The sequence below is a fragment of the Crassostrea angulata genome, chromosome 3 (genome assembly GCF_025612915.1).
Source record: "Crassostrea angulata isolate pt1a10 chromosome 3, ASM2561291v2, whole genome shotgun sequence".
Taxonomy (NCBI): Eukaryota; Metazoa; Mollusca; class Bivalvia; order Ostreida; family Ostreidae; genus Magallana; species Magallana angulata.
In genome coordinates this window covers 6,404,442-6,417,691 of record NC_069113.1, presented here as the reverse complement: position 1 = coordinate 6,417,691, position 13,250 = coordinate 6,404,442, and the positions used below count along the sequence as shown (strand labels likewise).

Below are 13,250 nucleotides of genomic sequence, written 5' to 3'. Positions count from 1 at the left end.
CGACCCTTTGATTTTTTATTTTTTGCTGCTTATACAGAAAGAACCTCAGACTTTAACATGTAGTTACCTTACCGACTAAATAAGTATAAAAAATTTTGCACTTGAAAACATTACGTGCACTTATTTTATAAAAGTCGTTCATATTGTTTCAAATACATATTTACTTATGTTTCAAGCTATTTTAAGCAATATAAAATTCACAAATATATCAGAATTCAAAATATAGGCTCTAATATGAAACCATCAAGATTATAACTGCGATATCGGTCACTAGTTGGACAGTTTCGCTTCAATCTTTGAGAATGAAAAAAGAAAAAAAAGTCCATCTTTGAGAAAAGTTTATCAAAAGTTTAACAAAAGGCGCTTACAGCTGGACCACTCTAATTGGTTAACAAAATCTCGTGAGTTATTTTATATTATGTATTTGATAGCATGAATTATGAACCTGTTCAGATTATGATATAATGATATAGTCGATATATCGCTTCAGTGTAATCATACATGTATCAACTCTGTAGGGAGGACAGTTGAATAGCAATTTTATTTCAATCGTGAGCAATGTTTTTTTTTCTTATCACTTTTTTATCAAGTGAGTGAAACACTTGTAGTAATGCATTTATTTTCGGAAATATTATCCGTGAAATAAATACGCGGATCTACAACTTCTTTTTGTAGAGGCCTTGTTCCACGGTGAAATACTTTTTAGAATTTACCACCACTTAAAAAAAATTAATTAACTAATAGTGCACATTGTGTGCGTCGTGCTTGATTTTATGACCGTGAGGCCATATAATACGCTATAATAATTTGTCGCGAAAATGACGTTACGTAATATACTGTTGATACAGGGTCACACTCACATTTGTTACTCGCGCAAACGTACGTCTACAAATGTATTCATGTCAGACTTGGAGCTGTGCGGACTGGAATCTGTTGTTTCTGTCAGTGCCTGACCATTCCTGATGGGAGAGCGAGCGGTTTCTCTTTTCATCACAATGAAGTTTTAAGGAGACTGGTTGGTCATCCAATTAACCATAAGATCTTCCTTAAAATTTTAGATACAACTTTTTTAGCCTTAATGTCGAAAATGGGCACGGCCATTTATTCCTCTTAATCACAGAATTCAAACACTCCAAGATCTTTGTTTTACATATGTTATATTAAAAGTTTGAAACTTTTAACATTGGGGTTCGTGCTAAAACAGAGGCTTGGTACCGACATGTTACCTCCCCTCACAGGAAGATAATACTGTACACAGAAATGAGTCAGATTTTGAGTAGAAGCACTCTTATTGAAAAACACATTTATTCATCTTTAATAACACTCAAATTACTTTGTAATACGTCACAAAAGGCGGACTACGTGAAATACCTCACATCCGCGTTCAAATACAGGAAATCAGTTTGGAATTTACAAATATCCACAAATCTGGTGAAAGTGAAAATTGTTAAAACAAACACGTAAGTTAACTCCAACACCAAGTGCCACCAGAAGCGCTACAGGTGGAGTGAACGAAGGACGAATATATAAGATGATGCAGGGTTTATATTACTTATCTATGATCAGCCATTTCGACTTTTTCTTAAGCTCTTTTATTGCTGCTTGTGTCCCATAAAGTGCTTTATACAAGGTGTCACGTAACAGCCATTAGACAGACTATGACCTTCGACGTCTGGAGACAGACGTATAAACCCACGGCGCACGGGGGAGAAACGTAAAGTTTGACAAATTAAAGAGTACTTTTGCATCAGCGATCATTTTTGACTGTTCACGACTTCTTTTTATCCTAGTAGTCGGACGTAAACTATCATAAGATCCTTATAAATCCAGTGCTTTGTTCTGAATAAACTTTTTGAAAGAACGATCTTTGATTTTTTACTAGAAGTACATGTTTTAAATCCATGACTATAGACTGAGTCAATATTTGATAGTAAGAATATACACTTTAAGTGCATTTTATGGATTTTTATAATTAAGTGTCAGTTAGCATAACGCATGAATTTCCGAGAAAAGTTGTATTGTGTAAAATATGTTCCTGGGTTGTTTTTTTTAATTTATGCAAATTGCAAAGTGTTACGGATGTTTATATATTTTTTAAGGTAATCAGCTTTCTGTGAATCGAAATTATAAACCATTTATTTTTTATTCTAATAAACCAAGTTTTTATTGACCGTTTATGTAATAAACCATTACTTACAATATATATCCCACAGAAACCAAACTAAGGTAACAATGATAATTCACCAGAACACCATTGACTCAAAAATGCCGTGATCGATTCTTAAATGCTTGGCGATATCAGCATTTCTCTACTAACTTTTTCATTTTCTGAATCTCTCTCAACCGTACCAGTCACTGTCATAACGAGAGAGAGAGAGAGAGAGAGAGAGAGAGAGAGAGAGAGAGAGAGAGAGAGAGAGAGAGAGAGAGAGAGAGAGAGAGAGAGAGAAATCGTCTTGTACACGTATAAACACAAAATTATTTTTGTTGTCTAATGTATTCATAAATATTGCACCCAGGTTGCAAAAGGAAAAAAAAGGTTTTCAGACGTGCACCAAAACAAATTTCAGATAGCAATCACCACACCTATAGAGAATAATACAACTGGAGATCACAGGCTATATTAATAATGCTTCATTTGTCGTATCACATAACGGCTCTAAATATATATCTGTCTGTAAATGTAAACTGTTACATAATCTTTCTAGAAATGGCCTTGAGGTCGAGGAATATGTATGCAATTATACGCCTTTGACAGAGAGATGTCTCATCTCTTCAAAAAGGGGTATCTATTGCCCGATCCAACGACGTTTAAAATTGTCTTGAGTAAAAGGCCTATATCAAAATACACACAAAAGGAAGATCACTCATTGCCAAACCAGGAAATCCACGATGTTGTCGTCACAATACAAATCTCTGACCTACAAATTACCCAATACACGCCCCGACGTCATTGTGATACACCTGTGCTAAAAAAAAAATTGAAATATTTGGTATCGGCAAGTCGACAAATAGAGACTCGTCCCATATCTATTTATATGTCTCGGTTGTCTTTTGATAAACCGCCATCGCAAAAATAACTATTCAAAGCATATCAATCGTAAATAATGCAATTACTTGTTAATGCAAGGGCAGCGACCGTGCACCTGTAGTGGAATTATTACGCGTTATATAATTGATTGTAAACCCCTTGACTTGACTATACCACCCTCTCACGGTGAGAGCGCCAATACGCTCGCCTTCCTCGCGGTATGCCCCTCCCCCAACACTGGCCTACTCTGACTACCAGTCATGCCTAATAAAATGCGGTGACACTGTTCAGAAACTTACTATCAACATTACTAGCAGACATTCACAGGCTACGATTTCACTATGTACGACAGTGTCTCGTTGTAACCTCGCGAGAATCTCGTCTATCATCATCAGTTAACTTCGTGTGTGAGTTTTTTTTACTACTTTCCCCAAAAATCATTTTGCTTGAAATGTGAGACTTTAACATGGATATAAGTGGTTTAGTTGTATTGGGCCTCTTAGCTACTGCTGTTGGCGTACAAGGTGAGTACAATAAGTATGACTTTTACAATCATTATCTCTGCTTCTAATTACCAGAAACCGTTACAAAACTGGCACTTGATACTGTAAAGTACTGCAAAAGAATGTCGTGCATTCTAGGTACCTCTTTTCTTGTATGCAATGCCCCAATTTCTATACTAGTTCATCATCATCATCATCATCATCATCATCATCATCATCATCATTTACAATATGACTTTTAAAAGTTTATTACAATAGCTGTAATATGTGACAAATTCAAGTTTGATAAAGATGAAACAGCAAGTACATTTTAATTCAGATTAATAGTTTTATGAAAAAAAATCTAGAATTACTAATTAAGCAATTGTGTGTTCTACCACGAAATGGACTGAACTTATTAAATCCTTTTTTAACTTCTTGGAAATTCCCCGAATTGGCGCAGTATACGGAAGCTATAATAAATACTTTCTCAGTCTATACGAGGAAATAATATTAAGTTTTTCTTTGAAACTTTTTTAAATATGAAAAATTGAATTTCTGGCCTTTTCGATTAAAGTTACCTTTTACTCTTGGTTGCAGTTTTAAAAACTTACTAAAGGAACTTTAAATAAACGTGATTTGCACAATTTTTTTTACATGAATGGAGGAAAAAGTAATTAACATTGCCGAGGAAGCGTGGGACTGTTTTTATACTCATTAAATTCAGTTAGTGAATCGCGTAGCTACTTTTAGCGCCAAATCTCTCTGCACGGCACCTGTAGCCGATCAGATTAGACTGGTGATCATGGCATCATTCACAAAAAACCGTGTTTATTTGTTACCTGACGATTATTATGAATTCGCTGCGATGATAAATTTGGTGCTGCAGAATAGGTGATGTTATTAAACAGTTCAAACAGCCTCCTCCCAGGCTTACCGGCTTGATCAAAGTATTTTAACACAACAAAAATTAGAATAATTAATTATATCTGCGTCAAACTTGCTGAAGATCTCAATCTGCTTCCGGTGGGCGATAGATTATGATGTTCGTGATGATTTCTCATGCTTTTATAAAAGATGTGAACGAACCGAGTAACCTCACCCGAGAGTAAAGGCCGAGGTCGTATTGTGAAGACGACTTACTGCTGCGCATATACCCGATATACCATCTCTAGTATGCTACATCAAAGTCACCTCTTCTCACAGATAGTTTGCAGATTTGTCATTCCGCATTGTCGCTAAGTTAGACAAACTTAACTGAACCCACTTTTGAGGTAATTCCGGGTTCGCACGTCTGGGTCGATTCTAGACTTTCGTCCAGTATGTGACAGCCATAATAACACGTCTGTCTTTATGCTGGGGGCACGGACGATGGATGGATGGGGGTGCATGTCCTTACAACCACCTGTTGTTTTCGTTTTGAATTAAACTTGGTGCACTTATTGTCATTCCAATCGGGGTTGTGTGACAGAAATAAGATGTTAAATGGCCTGCTTATCTGCCGGGATGACTGACTGGGGATCAATAGCTGCTGATTGATTTCTGCTGCATGTCTAGACGATGTAAATAAAGTTACATAATTTATAACACCGCGTATACATAGATATGTCTGTAGCAATTGAGTGACTTGTAAGTAGCGCAGAGTCCTGTACTTTATCTAAGTCAATAACAAACCTCAAAAAGAAAGCGAAAAATACAAAAATAAAACCCAGTATGTCTTTGATGTGTTCTCTGTGGATCACACGTCTCGATCGAATTTAAACTTCTTGTTTTATCATTTTTTTGCTCGATATTCCAATCGTGTGATAGATCGCGGTGGGTATTTGCTTACACGTTATTTACTCCTATTCTATGTTGACTCAGTTGTAATACAAGCCAACGTGAAACCGTTATTTCCGACAACCGCCATCATTGTTTTTCGTTACAATTCCGCACTTCAAAGGAAATATTTTCGCTACCCGGCAAACCAAGCCCCCTATACCTATTCAAAACGTGTCCGGAATCTAATCGAGATTATTCAGATACCGCATTGCTTCAGACCTTCTTGTTGTGTTTCAATATGTTTTCTCTTGTCTGCGTTAAATGAACGAGGGATTAAAATAACGAAGGATAGTCCCTGGGATCAACCCCAGACAGGAATGTCGGCGTGTACTTCACTGTTCGAATTTTAATATCGATATTTTGAATTTTGTTTCTTTACTCTCATTAAAGTTAAAAGTACAAGTTCTGGAGATTTCACCAGACATCTCAAGATCCGGGTCAATTACTAGACGTCGATGACTCCAAGTTTATATCGAAAGAACACGACGAATCCCCCTCCCCCAATTTCTTGTAATATGACATTCAAGTGTGTTGTTTGACATTAAGTTAAATGCTACTTATAAATTGTTTTAATTACTTTTTAATAAGGTGCTCGTGATTTAGGTTAAGAACATCATCATTTGACATGACTTCTTCTTTTAGGTCTGAGAGATTTAACATTAGCATCAAAGGATATAACAGTATATCTGAAGAAAAAAACTTTGAGAAACGTGGGATATGCTTCAAACAAATATTGCTTGCAGGTTCCCGATAAATATTTTTTGCTTCAGATGTTAAATATATACGGTACTTTTGAAGAGCAATTAATCAACACTATTAGACAAGCAGACAAACAATGGCTCATCCATAAACAGAATTGCACTATACCAACCGCGAGACGAAACATTTTGTATACATAAGCTTTTGTGTACCGAATGTTCTATCAAAATCTCACCAAAATTCGTGATTCGATAGATATTTCACACAGAAAGATTGGAGATAAGCAATTTGTATATATTTATGTTAATCAGAAACATTGACGCATCTAATTTTAATGGCGGGCATACAAGTGCTAACGTTACATCTATTCAAGACCGCACGCAAAAGCACATAAATTATGGTTGAAGACCCGTCGGATGAATTATTTGTTTCTGATCTTTCTTTAATGACGAGCTTTCATAGCGAGCACAAGGTTAATCGCATCAAATATGTGTGGAGAATCGCGCCTGTTCCGGAGTACATACAACATCATCTCTAGAAGACATTGCCATCACTTCAACAGGTACTCGTAACGCAGTGCAGCATCTGAACAATACCTAAAAGTCAACCATCAGGAAAAAATGTGTCTTTGAAAAAGCGTATTTTAAGAACACTCTAATCAAATTCTGTCAATTCACAATCGATAAATTCGTTGGATTAGAAACGTGAATTTTGACAGCACTAATTAAAAGTTTTATAGATCCTACTTACTTGTATGTATATCATTTTAAAGAATATTTCGACAAATATAATATTTACCAAGAACCAATTATTTGCCCGGATTAAAAGCCTCGACCTGCGATTGATGCCGTTCTGTAGTTCTCCAATAGCCTTAGATTCGGGCACCACGAAGACCAACCCCCGTCTTTGTTGTTTGTCATTATTTCATTTGTGTCACTGAAAATTCAATCAAATCGTTTGATGTGCGTAAACCAAATTTAGATTTACAATATTTACTTTGTCTCAAATGACATAAATGTAAAATTCCAAAATTCTGTGACTAATTACCTGAATGTTTCGTGACCTTAAAAGGTACGAGAATGGCAGTGTAATCGCATCTAAAACCTTTAATTGCTTAAATAACTACAATTTTGAAATCTCCACTCTCTGAAATTTCACCCTTGATATGGTGTCCATTCCAAGAACACAAAGGGTGGATTAAAGGAAAATGGCTACCCTCTAAAGTCCTTGAAAGCGATCTTTGCCATCTTCCCCACTCCCACAACTCCTCTGAATAGTTCAGATCAATAGAGATAGGGGGTGGAGCAGGCCAGTCATTGACCCCGCGGAGTAATACACTGGTGGACACACGGACACTTGTGAACATAGCAACATACATAGGGCCGATTGTGTCAATAGAAATAGAATCATAGACCTATATCTTGAAATATGCAAGATTTACTTAAGATAAATTGAGTATCGATAGGTGTTCTACGAACTCATCTGAAAGATACGGGGCACTGGTTATAGAACCCTTGTTGTGTTTGTTAATCAACGAAAGACATCATATAAAGACGTTAAAATAAAATTAAAAAATATTCATTAAAGTATGCTGACTAGATGACTGATAATGGAGACCAAGTTCTTCGTTCTGTCCATTTGATTGAATTTTCAGGACACGACTTTGGTTGTGTACTTGATGACCGAAATAAAATAAAACGGGAACTAAAGTCTTCTTATTCTACTAATGACAGCAGTACTCAACCTCAGGAATTTTGTCTAATTGGTAATGAACACGTCGTACTGCTATACGGTTGACGAAATTAACACTCTGGCGCTGCGAGGCCCTCAACCAACTTAACGAATACTAGAATAACTCTTATTATAGAAAAATGCGACTTTTGTAGGTAATCAAGTTTGATATTAATGAAATCTATTTGTTTTCATGACAGATGTTTCAACGGCTCTTATTTAACAAGTATGAATAATGTTAGGTGCATTTGCTGATGCGGTTTAAAAACTCATATAAGCATGGGTGTCTTTGATATTAGCGAACTTCATAAATCTATCTATGAAAGAAGAAACATCCCCGAGATAAAATCTCCTCAATATTTCACGTCGATTTGGCGCTTTCCGTTGCCATCGCCCGGGCACCTGCCGTGAACGACTTTAATATTGCCTCACCCCGCACTTCCTCTTTGTTCACATTAACTTCAAAACGCGGAAGTCAAGGAAGTTTAAAGTATCGGCTTTCTTCACGTTTTGTTCGTTCGTCATAATTTATTGAATTCTTATTCAGGACGCTTGTGACATTTACAAGAAATTCGATTTGTTTACTATTTTGTTTCGATATTTTTAGCATTGATTGTTTTCCGGAGAGATTGGAATATATAGAAACTGAAAATAAAATCAGGGTCATTTGACAAGTCACTTCTGACATATTACCTCTGTTGTAAAATTCATCCACAAAAATAGTGAGTTTACAGCAGATTTGACACAAAGAAATGGAGACCTTCGTCAGTTGACGTAAGAGACGTTTAGGGGCACTTAGACCTTATCTGAAGGTTTTCTCTCTTGTTCTTCAGCTACTTTTGGGTCTGCAACAATTAACAAAGACATTTCACTAAACAATTTGCTTACTGAGATCAATCACCAGAATTATTACTTCTGTAAGCGACCTCTACCTTTGTTTTCGGGAGCCATTTGATACAATTTTTGAACATGATACGAGCTACTGGTTTCATTGAAACACGATGTTTTATGTGTACATCGAGTGGGTGAATTGTTTGTTCTCACAACTAACACACATTTGAGCATTAATTTTCATCAAATCGACATTCACAGCATCACAGAGAGAACAATCAAACACAATCGTCGTTTGATATCGACAACGCTTTAGAGTACTACATTCATAATGATGATGATGATGATGATGATGATGATGATGTAGGTTATGATGATATCAATTTTATCATTATTATTTTTTTTTTATTTATATTAATATGAATATTATTGAAAAAAAAATATATGAACTATTTTCTTATAGCGGGAACCTGCTGGTTATCAAAGACAAAACAGAATCTATGCATGGGGGCGTTCAGCCTGAACGTGTCCAAAGAGGAGTGCTGCAGGAACCCCTCCCCTCACGTCAGCTGGACCCCTCAGACGTTCACGTCCACTGGGGATTTGTTTTACTGGCAGGAACTGATAGGGGGCGCTCCTGACTGCGAACTTTGCCATGGTTAGTACACCGAATGTCTGCATTAGGGACCACCTTCAATCATTACTTAATCTATATGATATATACAACCCCGTCTGTATTTTTATCATTTAAACAATAAAATGCGTTCTTTGGTAATTCATCCGGAATATGAAGGTAGCAACAATGCAGATTGCATTACATTACGCGCGTTAGCGGGTAATGTAATTTTTTTTGGGCAATGATTACTACCTTCATAACCCGCATGAATCATCAAAGAAAGCGTTTTATTGTTTATATTTATATCTTTCTTTAAACAAATTAATGAATTGGATCGTAAAGAATGAGTAAAAGTAACTAAATTATTATTAATGTACATCAGTATGTTAGATAAAAGAAATAGCCAAGTTGTTTTATATGGGAATTTGAATCTGACATCATCATGATTATTTTGAGCAGTCCGGGATTTTTCTTAGGTTGCTGAAGGTTTCGACCAATCGATAAAATGGTTAGAACTAGATCATGTAGATTTCAGTCCTGTCTGTTTCAATAGAGGTATGAATTACAATCGGTTTTCTTAAGAAATAGAGGAGAAACTAGTGGGTAGGTGTACATACATGTATATGGATATAAATGCACATGACAGTATTTAGTTTAAGTAAGATTAAGGTAAATCTTTAACGTACATGTATAAATTTTAAATGTTTTACATGTTATCATTTTCTCAGAGAGAGAGAGAGAGAGAGAGAGAGAGAGAGAGAGAGAGAGAGAGAGAGAGAGAGAGAGAGAGAGATTTACCATTTTTTGAAAAATATCGGTCATGAATCAATTTTTTTTTAAAGATAATAGATAAGTTATACGAAACATCATTGTAGTAAAAAACGATGGAGTGTATATATATACATGTAAGTAAGTATATAGAAAAGATCCAGTTAATGAGTCCCCGTTGTCGTGTGTAGGGTTTATTTTTGTAAAAATCGTGATGTTTGGTTTCTATAGAGAAGAGTTAATTTTATAATCCAATTTTTAGAGTAATTTCTAGAGATTTATGCGGTTCGAGTCTTGCTTTTATTTCGTCATTGCGGAAATGGCGCGAATTATCCCGAAGTCTACACGAAAGGCATATACTAATCACGATCGTTAACTTCTGCCCTATCAGCCGTCTTTATGATCATGGCAGCCTAATTATAACTCAAATTATTCCCCAAAATTAATACCACAAATGTTTTTGTTCCCTGCTAACAGCAAAGTAGAGGCCATTCCTTGCCGTATATCATCAAGTTGCACAACACAGGCGCACTCATTGAACGAAATACGGTGCCGAATTACTCTATGTCTAGATTTGCTCCCTTAAAATGATTATTTCTAAATAAAACAACACATTTGCAAGCGCAAAAAATCATAGAAATGTGTTAATAAATCACGAAGAAGGTTTTGTGTTCTATAGATTTATTTTTGAACAAACCAGACTCTTTTATCTTCATGATATTTATTGCATGTTTATGTTTTTTTTGGTTCATTGATATTTATGTCGCGACGAGCATTACTTTAAAAAAATCAGAGGAAACCCAATTAAACGTATACATGTATTTAAACCTCGCACCGATGAAAATCCCATATTGACACACAAATCCACTGTACATTCTTCCAATACTTAAAGTTTAGCATATGATACCCTTATCAACAGAATCCAACTAATTGTTCCCATCACCTCTGCTGCAGATCTCCTGAAGCTACCATTGCTGTCATATAATTCTGTGTTTTGTGTTTGACAAATCCGGATAAAGTTGGTTTCCTCACTGTTTCAGATACCTGTGACGGTGTCAAATGTCCCCAGGGAAAAGAGTGCCGACGAAGGAGAGGAGTCCCTAAATGTGTCTGTCTGATTAAATGTACTCAGAGATTGAGGAAGTCCAGGAAAATCTGTGGAACGGACGGGAAGACTTACAACAATGAATGCCAACTTCGCCGCCGGAACTGTAAGCGGGAGACCTCGGTGTCCGTAGCGTACAGAGGCGTTTGTAGACGTAAGTTTGAGCGTAGCGAACTGTGAAAGCAACGCTTGATTCTTGCGAGCCATGTGTTGGGATTTTATTGTAATTTTTTTTGATCATCTGCATTTTTAGAATCTTGCAAAAAAGTGAGATGCTTGGATGGAAAGCGTTGCTTAGAGGACCAAAATGGTTTGCCTCATTGTGTTCACTGCCAAGTCCATTGTCAGAACAGCGATGACGATCGAGTTTTATGCGGAGAAGACGGCGTGACGTATCGCAATCCATGCGAGCTCAGGGCAGCCGTCTGCAGACGACACAAGTCAATAAGAATCGCTTACTATGGCAAATGTCGAGGTACAAATTATCAGAACTCGTCTTTTATCACGATCTTTTACCGTCGCACATGTCTCGTAATGGTGTACATTTGTAATTGGTTTGTTTTAAATAAAATTCAAGCAGCGAATTTTTACGACAAATCGTATAAAACTTGGCTTATCTCTCTACTCGTGAGGCATTTTTTACACAATAAATACCACTCGTATGAAAATATGTTAACAGCTTTGCAACAGGTTGAGTTCTTTTTCCTTTAGCTAACGCTACCTGTTTAGACACCCAGTGTTCGGAAGGATTGTCTTGTTTAATCAACCCCGTCAACCACCAGCCGCTGTGTGCTCAGTGCAGAACTCGCACCTGTTCGCCCCTGTCCCGATACAAAGTCTGCGGAACAGACGGAGTGGATTACAAGAACTACTGTTTCCTGATGAAGGCGTCATGCAAGATGGGGCTAGCTATAGACACACGCCATAGCGGGTCCTGCGACAGTAAGTTGTCACTACAACATCCATATTCATGTACCAAATCCTCAGAGCTTTTGACTGAATTAATACTTCACCTTTGCTAAAGTATACATATCATAGTTTTATAGTCACAAAATCAAGGTTATATTTTTTTAAATAAAGGATCCATACGGAGAAAACAAAAACATAAAAAGAGAAGACGAAGGAGAAAGAAGACGCGAGGCAGAAAGAAAACTCGATACGTGGACGCAGTGCTTAGGGGCTCAGACGGAGTCCGAATCAAACTGAGATGTGAGTACATTTCGCCACTGATGTTAACACGATAAATTTTTACATGAATGTTTGTGTTTTAAAATACGTTGATTCTATCTAATTTATTGCAGTAAAACAAGTACATTCCAAGGCTGACAAAGGGATATCCTTACCACTATCTCTCGAGCATTTGTTTGCCCAGAAACATGTAAAAGAAAATGGCTGAAACCGCGGAATCTTAGGAAGAGCCCGCCATAGTGCCACACTGCGACTGCGCTGGTCCCGATATTGGAGGGAGCATGCGTGAATTATCCAAAACGTCACTGCCAGAAACGTCTTTCTCGCCCTTACGGCATTTTGAATATCCAATGTGTTTCTGTGTTGTTCTTATTTATTGTAATTTATTTATTTATATGTGTTTCGTGTTTGATGTACGAGATGTAAAGGCGTACAGGGAACGGTGAAATCGTTCACTTCAAGGTCACTTCAAGGTCCTACAGGCGGAAGTGACTCCAGGGACGCTCCTATAGTCATAAGTTCCGTCCTCTGTGTTCGTGCCTTTTTTTAATTATAAACAAATAAACTGAAATAATCTTTCTACGAGTTTTTATTATTAAACATTTTGCTGTGTCTTCTTCAAAATAATTTTTGAAACATTTCTGATTTAATTTACAAAAATTTCATTTCAAGTATAAAGGGGTACAAACTATCCCTAATTTGACATAACAACCCTACATCATTTGGGTTGAAATTTTATCACATAGACGAAGAAAATGTCATAAAAGTAAGCAAATTAAATCTCCTTACACAAAATAAAAAAAATTAATCAAGGTTTACCAGTATTTTCTCTGCAAAATACAGGTCAAGTTTATAAAATAACAATGGTTTTCAATTTGCCTGAAATGCCCTTTATCTAAAATGAGATACATGTGATCACAAAAATACCCTTTAATATTTGGTACTGCTGCACGGTAAAGCAAATTGATATCGTTTTGA

At 36.4% G+C, this 13,250-nt stretch overlaps 1 protein-coding gene across 1 annotated transcript; it reads left to right on the top strand.

The window, feature by feature from the left end:
* Nucleotides 1–3,287: 3,287 nt before the first annotated feature.
* Nucleotides 3,288–12,852, top strand: LOC128178718 (follistatin-A-like). Its single transcript, XM_052846013.1, has 7 exons — nucleotides 3,288–3,555; nucleotides 9,059–9,253; nucleotides 11,020–11,238; nucleotides 11,338–11,559; nucleotides 11,796–12,026; nucleotides 12,165–12,293; nucleotides 12,386–12,852. Exons 1-7 carry the CDS (start codon nucleotides 3,498–3,500, stop codon nucleotides 12,478–12,480), a joined length of 1,149 nt encoding a protein of 382 aa, XP_052701973.1. The 5' UTR covers nucleotides 3,288–3,497; the 3' UTR covers nucleotides 12,481–12,852.
* Nucleotides 12,853–13,250: the final 398 nt, after the last annotated feature.

Bases quoted from the DNA above. Each gene is read 5' to 3' on its own strand.
- LOC128178718 (XM_052846013.1), top strand. From the start codon at position 3,498: ATGGATATAAGTGGTTTAGTTGTATTGGGCCTCTTAGCTACTGCTGTT. The intron at 11,239-11,337 runs GTAAGTTTGAGC...CTGCATTTTTAG, and splicing joins GTACAGAGGCGTTTGTAGAC to AATCTTGCAAAAAAGTGAGA. The intron at 12,294-12,385 runs GTGAGTACATTT...AATTTATTGCAG, and splicing joins AGTCCGAATCAAACTGAGAT to TAAAACAAGTACATTCCAAG.